The following is a 14,206-nucleotide window of genomic DNA, read 5'->3' on the forward strand; positions in this document are numbered from 1 at the left end:
AGAGGTGGTGGGAGGAAGACATGCAGATAGGGTTAGGAGGAGGGTGCAGATTAGGAAGAGGGAATAAGAGAGTAAGTTACAGAGGTCGGCTGAGCATTTTAAGCAGGATCAGGTGGCACTCGAGGAGACAAGGAGGCTAAGAAGGAAAAGATGAGACAGGAGAAGTGGGCAGAGAAAAGGGAGAAGGGAAGTGGAAGGAGTGAAGATAAAAAACGCCCGTTATCTAACCAAAAACAGGAAACACAGGCAAGTTTAATTCTATTAAAACAGGAACACTGCCAATTTGTAGCTCAATCATCATTGTGTTGTATCTCACTACTTGATTAGAAGAGGCACTTTAACAGGTCTTTGTTTTCTCTCTTTTAATGAGAGAAACCTCAAAAAAAAGAGGAGGTTAGCACAGAATCACACAGTGAACGCAGAGGGAGCGCTCGCTGTGACATCACAGGTGGAAGTTCACATCCCGAGTCTGACATCTGAGCTTGAGCCGGACTCATTTACAGACCCACAGCTAAGTCACGTGGTGCTTTTATATTCTGCAATCAGGCGGAAATGCAGCGGCAGCACGCGCTTTCTTTACTCCCATTAATAACTTGCCGACGTAATGGCCCACTTTTGTGAGCTGGGGTGCATTGTCCATCTCCAGTGTAAACAAAGGCCTCGAGGAACTTTTCTGTGGACTCAGCTCGCGTGCGGAGAGAAACAGCAACGATGTATATTGCAATAACCAAAATGCAAAAGCAATTACGAAGCTTTAAATAGCGGCGCTCTCTGTCGCTGGCGCCCTCATTTCATCTCAAAGTGAATCTGCTGTGACGTTTTCATTGTGTAAAGATGAAATGAGAGTGAAGCCCGTTTAGTGATTTTACAGTCGGCTTCTTTTTGTGTTTTGCGGATTCTTGCCTTTGATTTGTGAAACTCCAAAAGCTCGCTAAGTAAACAGACATTTAAAAAAACAAAACCCTCAGCGCAGATTCCATTCGTTTACAACCGCATGTGAAAACAGCTCATATTTACTTCTGACTTGAACGTTAAATAAGGATGGATGCATGCGAGTATGCAGTAATTGATACTATGAATAGTTTATAGTCATTATGTTCATGTTTGAACCCCTGACAGCTTTTGCCTGCTGGGGATAGAATCAAACTATGAATTTACACTCTCATCAGCGAGCGCCGTATGTTATTTTTAACGACCAACACATCGCTTCTCTGAATGCTGTGAGTGCTGCTGTCGTTTCGCCTTCGCCGGTATCGATGTAACGGATCTGCTGGTTTTACGGTCTGAGGGTTTGTTTTGAGTTTGTGGAGCGCTGTTCAACACTTTCACTGACGGCCACTGACTCATCCTTGCGTCCCGTGCGCCTGTGTGGGACTGAACGTGGGTGCGGGAGCCATGAAAACATGCAGTTGCTGTGTTGAAAATAGCTGTGACAGTTAATCCGGTGCTTAGTATCTTTAAACTGAGAAAAGTTTAGTGAACAAAGCAGGTAAAGAGAGAGTGGCCAGAGGGCCCCTGGGTAAAAAACCTCTCCTACCTCCTCCTCTGTTTAACATCAGTGATCACACAGAACTGCAAAACATTTTGTGAAGAATCACGTTTGTGATAAATGGATTAAAAGACATAAAATAACCCAAGAAGACAAATACACCACAGCTGTCAACTGTGTTGACTGTAGCAGATACATGACGTGTGTGTGTGAAAGCATGCTCAACATCATCTCTTTCGGTTGTTTATCTCCTTCATCTGTACAGTGTGCGGAAAAACAAATGTTTTCTGTATTGCTTCAAATCTGAAGAATGTCAATATTACAAGTGTTGCTCATGCAGCTGTGACACTTACTGTAGCACCTCACGTGTCACAAACAGGGTCTACAGCGACTTAGCATGTTCATTTCCTCTCTACTGGACTGATGCAATAAATAAATCCAATAGGACATAAATACATTTTCACTAAGAATCGATTTGTCCTTTAGATCTGAGGTAAACAACACAAAGCTCACAAGAGCAATTAAAAACTGAATTTAGCGGCTTTCGAGGTTAATACACTGTAATGCAGTTACAGGTAAAGGAACGGAGGCGACGTGGGAAAAAAGACGAGATGAGCAAAACAAATACTGTGAGTGTTACAATGACAAACAGGCTGCGACGCCTCAGAGCGCGTGACGACGCTGACTTCTAACAAATCCCAGTCCGTTCTGCCGGGTTTGCGCCGTGTCTGTCGCCGGCTGCCGAGGACCCGGGCGAGCGTGCACTTTTCCCGAGGTCAGCGAAGTATCCCACTGCTTGGCAAGCGCTGCACGGCCCAACGTGGAACCTCCAACGCCCCCGGAGCAACGGCCGTTCTCCAGCGATCAAACCTTCGCCCCAAATGATCAAGGAGACGATTTTAATGCAGAAACTGCGAGGGAGAGCGGGGATGAGCTGAGGACACCACCTGAAGCTCACTGACTGATGTGTTTGGACGTTTGGAAAGCGTCATGCTTGCGTCAGACTCCATACACCGCTACATTTACCTCCAGCCTCAGAATAAAGCAGCCAGAGAAACACAGATGCAGTAAGTACAGATATAATTAGCTGCTCGGTATTCTCATAATGCGCTGCTTTGACTTCCCCCAGTCGTCGCTGCTGTTGTTTAGCAGACTGAGCTCTATTCTTCTCTCTAAGTGCGAGATTCATTTCGAATCATTTGTTTCCTCATCGAATGAAGATCCCAATCTAAGACGATGGGATTAATGCACAAATCGCGCAGCCCCATCTCTGCTGCAGACTGTTTGGTCGCCCAGGACGGTCCACGCGCGCTCTGACAGAATCCATCCGCTCAACATTCAGTGGGAAACGCAGGAGCCATTAGCCGTGTCCCGTGGATGCACGGTAACGTCCTCACCGGGGCCGGGGCCGGGGCCATTCATCACAGCCAGGCACAGCCGTGGGAATAGCTGCCTGTACTGTAATTCAGAATGGTCATGCAGCCCTCTGCAGATGAATAGAGGGAGCTAAGGTTAGCAGTTAGTGCAGCCCACCAGCTCCGCGCTCTTTCTGCTCGGCCAACTCTCCGAAGACACGGAGGCTGAGGAGGGGGAGGATTTACATTTCAGATAAATGGAGCAGCAGCACAATGGGCCGAGCAGGAGATATCATCAAACACGACTTCATTGATTAAGACGGCGGGAGCCTGACTGATAACTTAAATGTTTGAGAGATAGAGTGAAGATGACAAATTAGACGCATAGTAAATAGACGTTATATCGTGTGGTGTCACATATTAAAATATTACATTCAACTGATGGATGCTTAAATCATCTTTTCTTTGTTTCAAGTACACGGAGGCAACAGAAAACATCAACGGTGCCGTACTGTACGTGTATAATCTCTGTAGGATGTTTGAAATGAAAATTTTATGATGTCATTACATCCCAGAGTGATATCATTTCATTCTTGAGTACACTTGGGGGTAAAAACGTACATGGGAGGCAAGTTTGAAGAAATTTAATTAAAGTGAAAAAAAAGCACAAACGCATGAAATACAGCTGCGCCTATACATTTCTCCCTACATTTTAGGAGTGGCGCATACATCACCGCTAGCAGCTAAAGCTCCACTCCAAATGAAGGCTATTCATTTTCCTAATCGCCCATTAGCGCCCTCAGCTTTAATCAAAAGCGGAGCATAATCTATTGGAAACTCCGTCTCTTAATGATCCTGTCAAAATTAAGATGCTGGATGTTCGTACTTGGTTATGGCACGTCAGAATAATAAGAGCGTCGAAGGGGCGTTCGAACCATCAGTTTCAGGTAAACTTATCCAACGTGACAACAATCATGAGGAATCGATATTTCGCAAAGATGTTTGATGTGTTCATAAAATACACACAGTATAAAAGAAGTCGTTAAAAGGGCGCAGGCCTCAAGTCACACAGACAGGTGGTGGTGGAGGGGGGGGGGAGTCTCTAAAAGCAGAGGTGACAGCCTAATCTGGTTTAGTGGTGCTAAGACGCAAGCCCTGCAGCGCCGCGGCTGCTCGCACGGGTTAAATTAGGCTCAACGGTTCTATTAAGAGCAAAAAAACCCAGCGAGCGCAGAAAGGAAGAAAGCTGCCAGGGTTCCACGCGGCCCCCGGAGAGACGCAGGAAGTCTCAACCCAGCTGCTTTCCCCACATATTCAAATGAATTCATTTCCTCTCGCCCAAAGACAAAATAATATTTCATATATTCAACTCAACCTGTTTTTTTTTTTGGTTTTTTTTTCATTTTGATCCAATTATTTAGTTTTCATTCTGCAGCTAAAGCAGCGCTTGGGTTTGCGTCTCCACTTGACTCTCTGCTGCTCCGGCTCAGCTTGATCAATAAAGCCATTCAAAAACCACGGCTTGCTTTGATCATGTCGAGTACAAGACACAAGTAATTATGAGGAGTTTGTTTGTCACCATTGGAAATATGTAAATTATAAACTAAATGGAAAAAGATTAAGCTTAAGCGGTGCTGTCAAGGTTAACACGCTTGTACTGTATATCAGTATTAGGTCAATAAATGTTAAGTCTTTATATCACAGATGTTATAGGGACACCTCCGTGTGTGATTCATGCGATTTCATCAGCAGCATCAGCGTATGAATAATAAAAAAAAGACAGTCAAAGCCTTAAAACTAAGCGCAGAGGGAGTCACGGTGCTCGGCTGCGAGGACGCGGCGCCGCGAGGACTACGAGACAAGGCTCCGAACTTGTGTTTGGGCGGAGCGGCCATTTTCTTCCTCCCCCGCTGACGCTTTATGCAAACGAGGGGCACCCGAGCGGTTATCTGGCTCCAACTGACAACTCATCATTTAATTCCTGACTTTTGGAGGGCGCTGCACATTTTAATAAACCTCTGCATGCAGCGTGAGCATACGAGTGGCTCCGAATGGGACGGGAGACAATTATCTGTCTTCTCTAAACTATTAGAAACTACGGGAGTTTGACGGATTTGGGATCGTGCCTGACGTAAGAAAAAAAAAAAAAGATCTCCTTGCCTTCGCTGCATTCAAACAATTCTACCAGAGATGTCCCAAAGGGGACGTCGAGTGATGAAAGATACTCCACTAATATCCCACCATCTGCTCAGCCTCTGAGTACTTTCATTAGAGTACAGAACAGGAAAAAAAACCCAGTGGAGTTTCTAGCAGCTTTTGTTCAACAGGGATTTATGTAAAAATGTGAGTCTTATAACTATGGTAACCCCTGATTAATAGCGAGCTTTCTTCTCCTTGAGCTGATTGAGAGACGCTGTCTGGCATTTGAAGGCGTCCAGAGGCCTTTTCTTATGTATTGAGGGGCTCTGCGTGGTACAGTTCATGTCTGTGTGAGCTACTGTCAAGCTCTGCGTGGAACTGGGTAACGCATAGAACGAGAAAATGAATGTTTCATAACAAGGAGCTTGGCAAACACGCTTTTAAACACCGAGGCTGAACTGAACGCTACTAAGTAAATAGCTCACACATTCCAATCTGAATATTCATAATTTGACACCTCTTGCTATTTATTGTGTATCTGATGTTTGCTTGTGCATTACACTGTGTGTTTCTTGCTCTTGTTCACAGGTTTGTGTTTGAACAAGGATCAGAATGAGAATCGCTAAACTCCAGCAAGCTTTTCCCACAGCCACCGTCTCGTTCCCACAGAGGAACAGTGACCTCTGATCATGAAAACAGCGATCGCAGGCTAAAACGTAAACAGCATAACAATATATATGTAGTTTCACACAGCATTTTGCCACTGGCGCTGAAAAAGGAAGGCGTGAGCGCAATATTATCTGTCTAAAATTACCAACCTGAGCTCAGGACAGCTGCTGTTATAAGCTGAGGTTAGCGAGCGCAAATAAGCCACCTGTCATCTTCTGGCTCCAGAAACAAAATGAGGAAGTTCGGCACAGGCTCAGGCTGGAATTTAATTTGTTGCAAATGCGTTTCAACTGCCTTAAGTGCAGCAGACAACCTTGAGGGACTGACTCTGATAATGGATTTAAAACCCAGCGCGTGGCGTGTTACCGCTCCGTGTTAGAATCCACTCTGACAAGGATGGTTAAAATAACAGCAGCCAAAAAAAGGGAAAATAATACCACTGTGTCTGTGATCCTCAGACTTAATCTTTGAAGACTAGCTTTGTCTGTCTTTCTGTCTGTCTGGGTATAAATCGGCTGCAAATGGAGTCCAGGGGCTCTTGGTGGAAATCATTTGAGTCGTTTTTTTTACTGGCGGAGCTGGAAACGCTGGTAGAGCGGCGAGTTTAACGGTCAAACGCCACGGTGTGTGGTGAAAACATGAAGATCAGCCAACGTGAACCTGGACGAAACAATTCAAAGGCATCATGTATTATCACCATGTACTCATTCATGTTTTCTATACTTGCTCCACCACTGGGTCTAATCAGGATCTGTCTTAAGGCAAAGAGGCAGGATGTGAAATTGCTTTTTCAATTGAAGCACCAGCTCTGTAATGAATGCAAATTCTGCTACCGCAGTGCAAATACATAAGAAAACACATATTATTTAATAGTAAATAATTTAGGACTCATCAACTAAATCATAGCATCCATTACATATAGGCTAAATATCAGATTACAAATACTATTTTATGCATTGATTATTAAGGGTATTTTTTAAAGGAATTTATTGACAATAAAAAACTATATGTGGACTCAATCTAAATCTTAAACCTAGTCACATTTAATGATCCTCCACGTGGGTGTTTCAGCAGAAGAGGAAACGAAAACCAACACGAGTTATATAGGAGTTATTACTGTATCTATGATGAACAACAACATAGACAAAAAATAACATCGAACTGTTAAATAAGACACTGGTGGAAATTATTGTGATGAATAATGGGGAAGGTTGTCATGGTAACACTGTGGGGAATGAATTGTGTAGGTTGGAGAGTAGAGAGTGCAAAGTCAGATTAAGTTGAATTGTATGGAAAAGAATCGACTGTTACCAACACTATACTGTATATATTTGAATCTCTGCTGGATCACCTCACGAGACCCAGTTGCTGATTAACACCTGCGTGTGTTATTCCTGATTTGTAGAAAGTGGCAGACAAAATCACTGCAGTGGCGCGATAACAGTTTGACAAAATACAGAATCGGTACCAGTGCGAGGGCTTTCAGGATTATTGAAGAAAGTCATTTTTTTCTGTTCAAACAGAAACAATTGTTTGTTTAATTGAGTTTTAAAATGCAGCATCACGCACAACAAAAAGAGCGGCGGATTTATAGCCCCGTCCACGCTGCTAATGGCCCACCAGACCATCCTCCAGCAATTCAAATGGCTCATCAATTTAATTACCTTACAACCCAGACCCGCCCCGCGCTGTCAGGCGCCCGCGTTGGATGTTTCCACTCACCTTGCACTTGTAAATGGGCCAGAAGTGCTACAATGTTACCTCCAAAGTCAAACTGGGCTTGATGAATAAATAGATTTGTGTTTAATAGTAAGCGTTATTATAATGTTTACTGACATCAATCAGTAAGTGATAGATTTTATATTGTTAATGTTTGGGTTTTCAGTTTAGCTCCCAGATGTGTCAGAAGTGTCACAGTTAATGTCCAGTGTCTAACTCAGACAAGGACAAAGTCTAATAATGTCTGATATTAACAAATACTAAAGCAGCACAACTCATAAAGCTTCAAATCTTCAGCATCTGTGCTCACCCTCACACCAAAACCCACTCATCATGGCGGTAAACAGCTCCTAAAACGTTATGCATTGCTTGGAAACACCACGAAAAAGTTAGTACAAAGCAGATGGCGCCAAATGTAACGAGTGGCATTATCTTGCAAAAGGACATTAAAAGGAGGTGATTATGTAAATGAGCTTTTAAAATATCTCGTCACTACACCGCCTTATCAGTCTTTTAACTGCCAAGTCCAGCAGTAACCGCTGAGCAACAGAGTCGTTATTTGAATGACTCAATATATCTCCTGACTGCTGCTACACAGCAGCTTTGATGCCCTTGACAGAATCTATCCTCAATTTATCCTCTGCACTCGGACTATATTTTGGTGGTCAGTTCTGGAGGGTCAAGGTCGCGGCGACCTTTGTTCCTCACTCGTCCTCACTGGCCTGACTACTACACTACACGCTTGCTCCGGCCTTCCAGAACCAGAACCAGAACCTCGACACCTGAGATGAACTCACCATGCAGCCGGACGAGTCCAGCTGTCGGTCAGTCACGCACTTGAAGTTCTTCTTGCAGCCGCCGTTGTCTTTGGAGCAGTCGCGGACGGGCCCAAAGGACGCCAGCAGGTCTTCTACTGTCTCAAAGTAGGTGGACATCATGGCCTCCTCCCTGAAACAGGAAGTAAACACACGATGGATATAACAGCTTAATTGACTAGTTTCCACTCTGACTTTATGCAGATTTTATAACTGGCTGTGATCATTTAAATGTCATTAAAGCATCCAGTAGGAGTTCAGGCTCGGTTTCTCTGGCGTGACGCGTGCAGAGGTGCATGCTGGTCCACGGCGGCTCCTGGGACTGTCTGATGCGTCGACATTAACATGTTCCATGTGGTGCGTTAATGCACAAGCTCCAGGGTTCAGCTCTTACCATCCATTAACAATTAAAGCAAAGACACATGCAGTTAAAGTCAACTAAGATGCAAAAAGCAAAGTGGAATCCTTATTTATTCATATTTAATTATTTTATTAGACTAACTTGGGTTTTGCGTATTAGTATTATTTCCTGAGAGCAAAACAATATCACTAAAGACGGACATTTAAACCAGAACGACTGCATTGCTTTTATAACTTATACATTTAAATAATTAGTATTTACAGTTTTAATATCAAGCACACGAGCGCTCCTCATCATAGGGCGTCGCCATGAAACCGTCTCATCTACCAGCGCCCACAGACGCTCCTGGCACCGGTCCAGCTCATATAACTGGACAGAAGGGAGGCTTCTTTTCTCAGATCTGACATCAGACGCCTGTTCTTACTTCATCAGTCGCGTGTTTGTGTGTTGTTTCACAGCCACTGCTACATGTAAATAAATGCGGCGCCCTCGTTGGGAGCTTCCTGCAGCGGCGCCTCCTCCGTGTTCAGCTCCACTCGTTATTCCCGTGTCAGATTCCCTGTGTGATCACGTGGCTCCGTGGAATCGGGCTCTTTTATGGGCGCCGGTGGGAGCACGTTGAGGAGGAACAACAGAACCGGCTTTCAACCGACGGGGACGGTGGGATTTACTCATTTGAGAATGAAGGTACGAACTAATCCACGGTTAAAAAGCAGGTCATGAATCCAGCCTTTAAGAAATAGAGTCTAGTCAACGATCAGTGTGTGTTTGCTGTTCGGCCCACTGAATAATATCACTTTAAACCTGACTCCTCCAAACTGGAAATCCGTGTGTGTCTTCCGGAGAGCGGCCAGTTCGACCAGCGCTCCAACGCGGAGCCGCGCGTGTCTGCTGTCAGAGTTCTCCTCCGCAAACACGCAACAGCGCCGGTTCCCCGCTGTGCGAGTCAGGAGACGCCGGACTAACAACCACCCCACGCTGACAGGTGACAGCGTGGCAAAAATGCTTCAGGAAACACGCGGGTGGGGTTTCCAGGACTCCGTGGGTGCATACGTTCCACATGCCACGTTTTAAATAACAAAATAAATTATTTTCCATTATGTTTAATAGCCTCTCTCCATGTGTGATAAGCGTTCGGAGCCAAGTTTAACATATTTATATTTCAAAGGTCGCTTCCACTTTCGTTAGCTGGCGCTTCTTCCTCGCACGAGCGGCGAAGGCGCGCGTGCGTCACGCGGCGAATACTAGGGACGATGTCTATGTGTTCAGACTTTACCGTGGGTGTGCGGGCTAATGTGAGCGTCCATTCAAATGCAAATCCTTCCGCAGGCCGTGATGCGTTTTAAAGCGGAGCCGTGTAAAAGTAACACGCACCGAAGCTGTTATACACTGTTTACAGAGCTGCTACGACGCCGTACCTGCAGTGTGAGTGTGTGTTTTTGTCTCCCTCGAGTTTTGAGCCGCATAAATCAGCCGCGCTCTCTCTCTCCCGTGGGTGCCAGCTGTGTGCGATGGCCAGAGAGGGCCATGATTTGGGTTTTGGGTGCTGGAAAAACATGCAGCCACAGCTGAGAAGAGGGAGGTTGAGTGGCTGCCACAGGAGGCAATGCTTAAAACGTGATTTCACGTCTAGACACATTTGGGGCAAAGCCTTCTCGTACTGAACGTCTGGGAGCAGGTGCAGCTGTCAGTCACAACCAAAGGGACTCACCATCAGAAATACTGTAACTAACACTGTACATCAGATCCAATCGAGTAATGATGACATCATCTAAATAAAATGGAAACACCATCCTGCAGAACTAAACTGCGCCGTCCACAACATCAAACACTGAGGCTGAGTCCAATTTAGTCCAAGTCTGATGTGCACGTTCAATTTTCTTCACTTAATCCCAAATAGGGAAACATATTGGACCTGAAGGGCTCACAGCAGGCACCATAGCGCCTCTTAGCTCCAAAGCACATCCAACATAATGTAATGAAACAACCTTTTCAAACATGAAACACATGCTGACTCTAAAAATAAAAAAAAAAAAAAAAAAAAAAGGCACATTTCAGCAGCTGCTTTACTTCCTGCTCAAGGAAGGTCCGCGAGCCCGGAGACGAGGACTCCTCAGGCCTCAACAGGGGCTGAGCACAGCACCAAACGCTCCGGGGTGGGACGCGTCGCCGGCTGGACGAAAGGGTCACCATGATATGAGAGGCAGAAACGATCACTATCGTCCGGGCGTCCTGCGTGTGCTGGTTTTCAGTTGCTGGGCAACCACAGCCGGCAAGAAACATAAAGGCCCCAGTCTCCGAACCCGGACGCCGGAATGCCGAGCGGCACCGCAGTTCTGTTTGTGCGCAAAATGTGCACATTTGTTTTGGAATCGTGCTGAATAACATGTGTAAAGCAACAGAGCGGAGCTGCAGGTGAGTTAAGATGCAGCGTGATGTTGTCGGGGGGTTGGAGCCTCTGCAGTAGCTGCTGTGAGACGATCCCACCAACACAAATGTGCAAATGCAGAGCGCTGAGGGGCAGCGAGCGGCTGAAATTAGCTCGTTTATTCGCTGTTTTCCCGCAACCCTGAAAAATAAGTGCTTTGTCTGATGCTTTTTTTTTTTTTTTTTTAACAGAACCCAGTCCTCGTTTTACAAATCGCTCTGAGCGGCGTCTTTGCGTAGCACGGACTCACAAAGGTGTGAAAGCAAAATCCCATCCTCCGTCTTCGTCTCCCGCGTTTCCCTCCTCGTCTCTTCATTCGGCAACTCAATTTTTCTGAATTAGACAGGCAACACATGGCGTTCTGTGAATGCGTATGTTTTTTTTTTTGTATTTTTGTTCTGCCAAGCACTCAAAACACTGACAAATGACTCCTTAATTCAGAGGGAAGCGGCGGGAGGGGAAGGTGAGGCAGACAAACGTAATGGGTAGTCGCGGCTGTGAGCTGCATGCTAACGCGCCCGCGTTCCGGCGGAGGGAGCGCCAACAGAAAATGAAACCACAATCAATTTCGAGAGGCCAGTTGCAAGACGGCGAGGACTGCGACTGCTAAAATGGAGGCTGGAGAGAGCTTTACGGGTAAAAACGCTCAATTACGACCAACGTGGGGAATAACAAACAGCGTTTGTGTCTCATTTTGTAACTGAAGAAATCCACTATTACACTATATATCACTGTTCATCTGACACAGCGCACATGTCGCTAAAGTCAACATTAGGAAATCAAGATCATCTCCTTTGGCACCGTGACTCTGCAACATTGGTCGCATCTAAACACTGACTAATGTACTTGTTATTAATCTCCCTCTGTGCCTCTTGCTTTCCCGGATGATGAATGACCAGGCGACACTGCCCAAAGTTAGAGCGCTGCTCCGGCATGATTACAGAGTCCGTTATTGGTCTCCCCCTGCACTTGATTAATGCGCTTGTTCCAGCGCCGCACAAATATGCTGACTCTCATCAAGCGCCCTCGTCATTGAATAGAGTGCGTTTTCTTTAAGCTTGCTATAATCACAGGGGGCGCGGGAAACAGTCCAGTGGCTGCAGCAAACAGCAGGTGAAGCGAGGTGATAAAATAGGGAGCGATACGCGAGCGGGACGGTTGCGATGGAGAGCTGTGAAACGGGTCTGACACGGATCTGGACTGCGTGCAAGGAGATATATGCTTCGGGCTGTCACCCTCCAGCAGACGCATTGGACTATTGGTAATGGAACATTTTGATGGTTCCCTTGATCACGGTGAGTGAGGTCATTAATCACCGGTTACTCAGCGGTATTAACAGCTCCCTATTGACATAAATGCCAGTCCTTGAGCACAGTTTGCGTTGAATAAATCACTGCGTATTATAATTCATGAAGTGTTGGACACGTCCGATACGAGAGCGACCAAATGGAGCCTCGGTAAAAACAAACAAAGCAAAAAAAACTTAAAGTTTATTGCGGTTGCAGATAAATAGTCGAGTGCAAAGTGCAAGGTCAGCATTTATACAACTGGCTTCAGGCTGTATGTACATGTAGTCCACCGCTACCTGGTTTCTCTCTAATCACACACATGGAGACGGATACAGACAAAAACACAGATATAACCTGATTAAAACACCCTGAATCCTTGTAAAATATAATATTATTCCCAATTGTTCAGATAATCCTTTTTATGTGCCCCTCACGGCGAAACGTGCACGCTCAGAGGGAACGCGACACCGATTATCTTCCCAGGCCTGAAGCTCAGATACAGTAAAACACTGGGACGGGACGTCTGCAACGCGTTGGCTGAGCTGAGCGACAACACGCAACAGGCTGCGGCGTCGATCGCGCTTGAATGGACCTAAATTCTGTAACCAGCCAAGACACGCGTCAATTCTCTATTGATGTTTGAGTCCAACGGCAACGTAACAATGGACTAAGTGATTAAAAACAGATATGAATTGAAACAGACGGATTTTAAGTGGAAGTAGATCTCACTGAATGCACCTTAACACAAGGTTAACTTAAAGCCCATGCAACGCTCTTCAAACCACTAATCAGCACAGCCAGCTACAACTACAGGGACTTAGAAATGTGGACTCTCTAATGTAAATGTAAACACGCCGAGCGCAATTTTAAAAGCAGAAACAATGTTGAAAGAGACGCAAGTCAATGTGAGGTCGGGCGATGTTGACGGCAGCGACGCGGCGCCTCCGTTGTGAAAGCCGAGCCTGGTTGAGACGACTCTCGCCTTGACCCTCGCGCCTCCGACTCCGGAATTCTCGTTCAGAAATAATTGCATCAGGGTTGTTTGAGGCAGAGGTAAAATAGATATCTGTGTGGTTTCAAAGGCAGGTCGACTGTTTTGTGTTCGTCCACTTCCCACGTCGACGCGTCTGTCGCGGCCTCCGTCACCTCACGGCGGGAAAAAGAATATCCCATGAGGCCTCATGGGACTGTGTTGCACAGAAATGCTTAGAATAATGAGTTGTGTGCATTATTCATGACAATCTGACACATCCCTCCATGTTACAGGAACTAATCATGAACCAAATGCAGAACATCAACTCATTACTCCGGCTGAAGTGGGCTTTTAATCAGTCATACGACGTGAAATCGCTCCTTCGAGGTTTTAAAAGGTCTAAATCCTGGTGCGATGTCGTTTCAGGCGCCAGGAGTTCTACAGAGTCAGACAAGCTTTGTCTCCATTGGTTATTAATGGTTATTAGTTTCCAAACAGACCTTCTGCATCTTCATCATGTCATCCTTTCCCACAGTGACATAAACTGAGTGCAGTGTTTATTCCCATTATTCATGGGACTTTATGTTCATGCAAATGAAGCAGAACGGGAAGTGAGTCCGACTGACCTGACCTCCCCCGGATCCTCGGTAACCAGCACATCTGTCTTACAGCTGGCGATGGGGTTGATTGACAGCTCCACCGGTGGCACCACGAAGCTCTTGCTGACGGGCAGCCACAAGCCTTGGCCCAGACTGTAGAACGATCTGCGTTGGCACAACCACAAGACAGAGCAACGTCTCAGCCCATTATGTCACAGAAGCACAGACAAAGAGAGGGCGATCGTTTGTGTTGTGGCAGCATCGTGTGGTTCCTACGGCATCTTCTGTCATCCTCCATTAAATTACTTACAGTCACTGATATGAAGTCTTCCCCAATAGAAGGGTGTTACAATTTTACATATTTTGGTGA

General features: G+C 45.7%; 1 protein-coding gene across 13 annotated transcripts in view; it reads right to left on the reverse strand.

Moving 5' to 3' along the window:
- The window catches only part of LOC114867131 (myosin light chain 4-like), a 231,467-nt gene that overhangs the window by 60,944 nt on the left and 156,317 nt on the right, over positions 1–14,206 (reverse strand). For 12 of the 13 annotated variants that reach the window (XM_055513698.1, XM_055513697.1, XM_055513691.1 and 9 more), the window contains 2 exons: positions 13,864–14,001; positions 8,169–8,319 (listed from right to left, as the gene is read on the reverse strand). In XM_055513698.1, coding sequence (XP_055369673.1) covers positions 8,169–8,319; positions 13,864–14,001 — 289 coding nt within the window. Of the gene's footprint in view, positions 1–80; positions 98–8,168; positions 8,320–13,863; positions 14,002–14,206 lie in introns of those variants that run through there. The other variant, XM_055513700.1, reaches the window with a different exon arrangement.

The sequence above is a fragment of the Betta splendens genome, chromosome 12, assembly GCF_900634795.4.
Source record: "Betta splendens chromosome 12, fBetSpl5.4, whole genome shotgun sequence".
In the NCBI taxonomy this organism is placed as follows: Eukaryota; Metazoa; Chordata; class Actinopteri; order Anabantiformes; family Osphronemidae; genus Betta; species Betta splendens.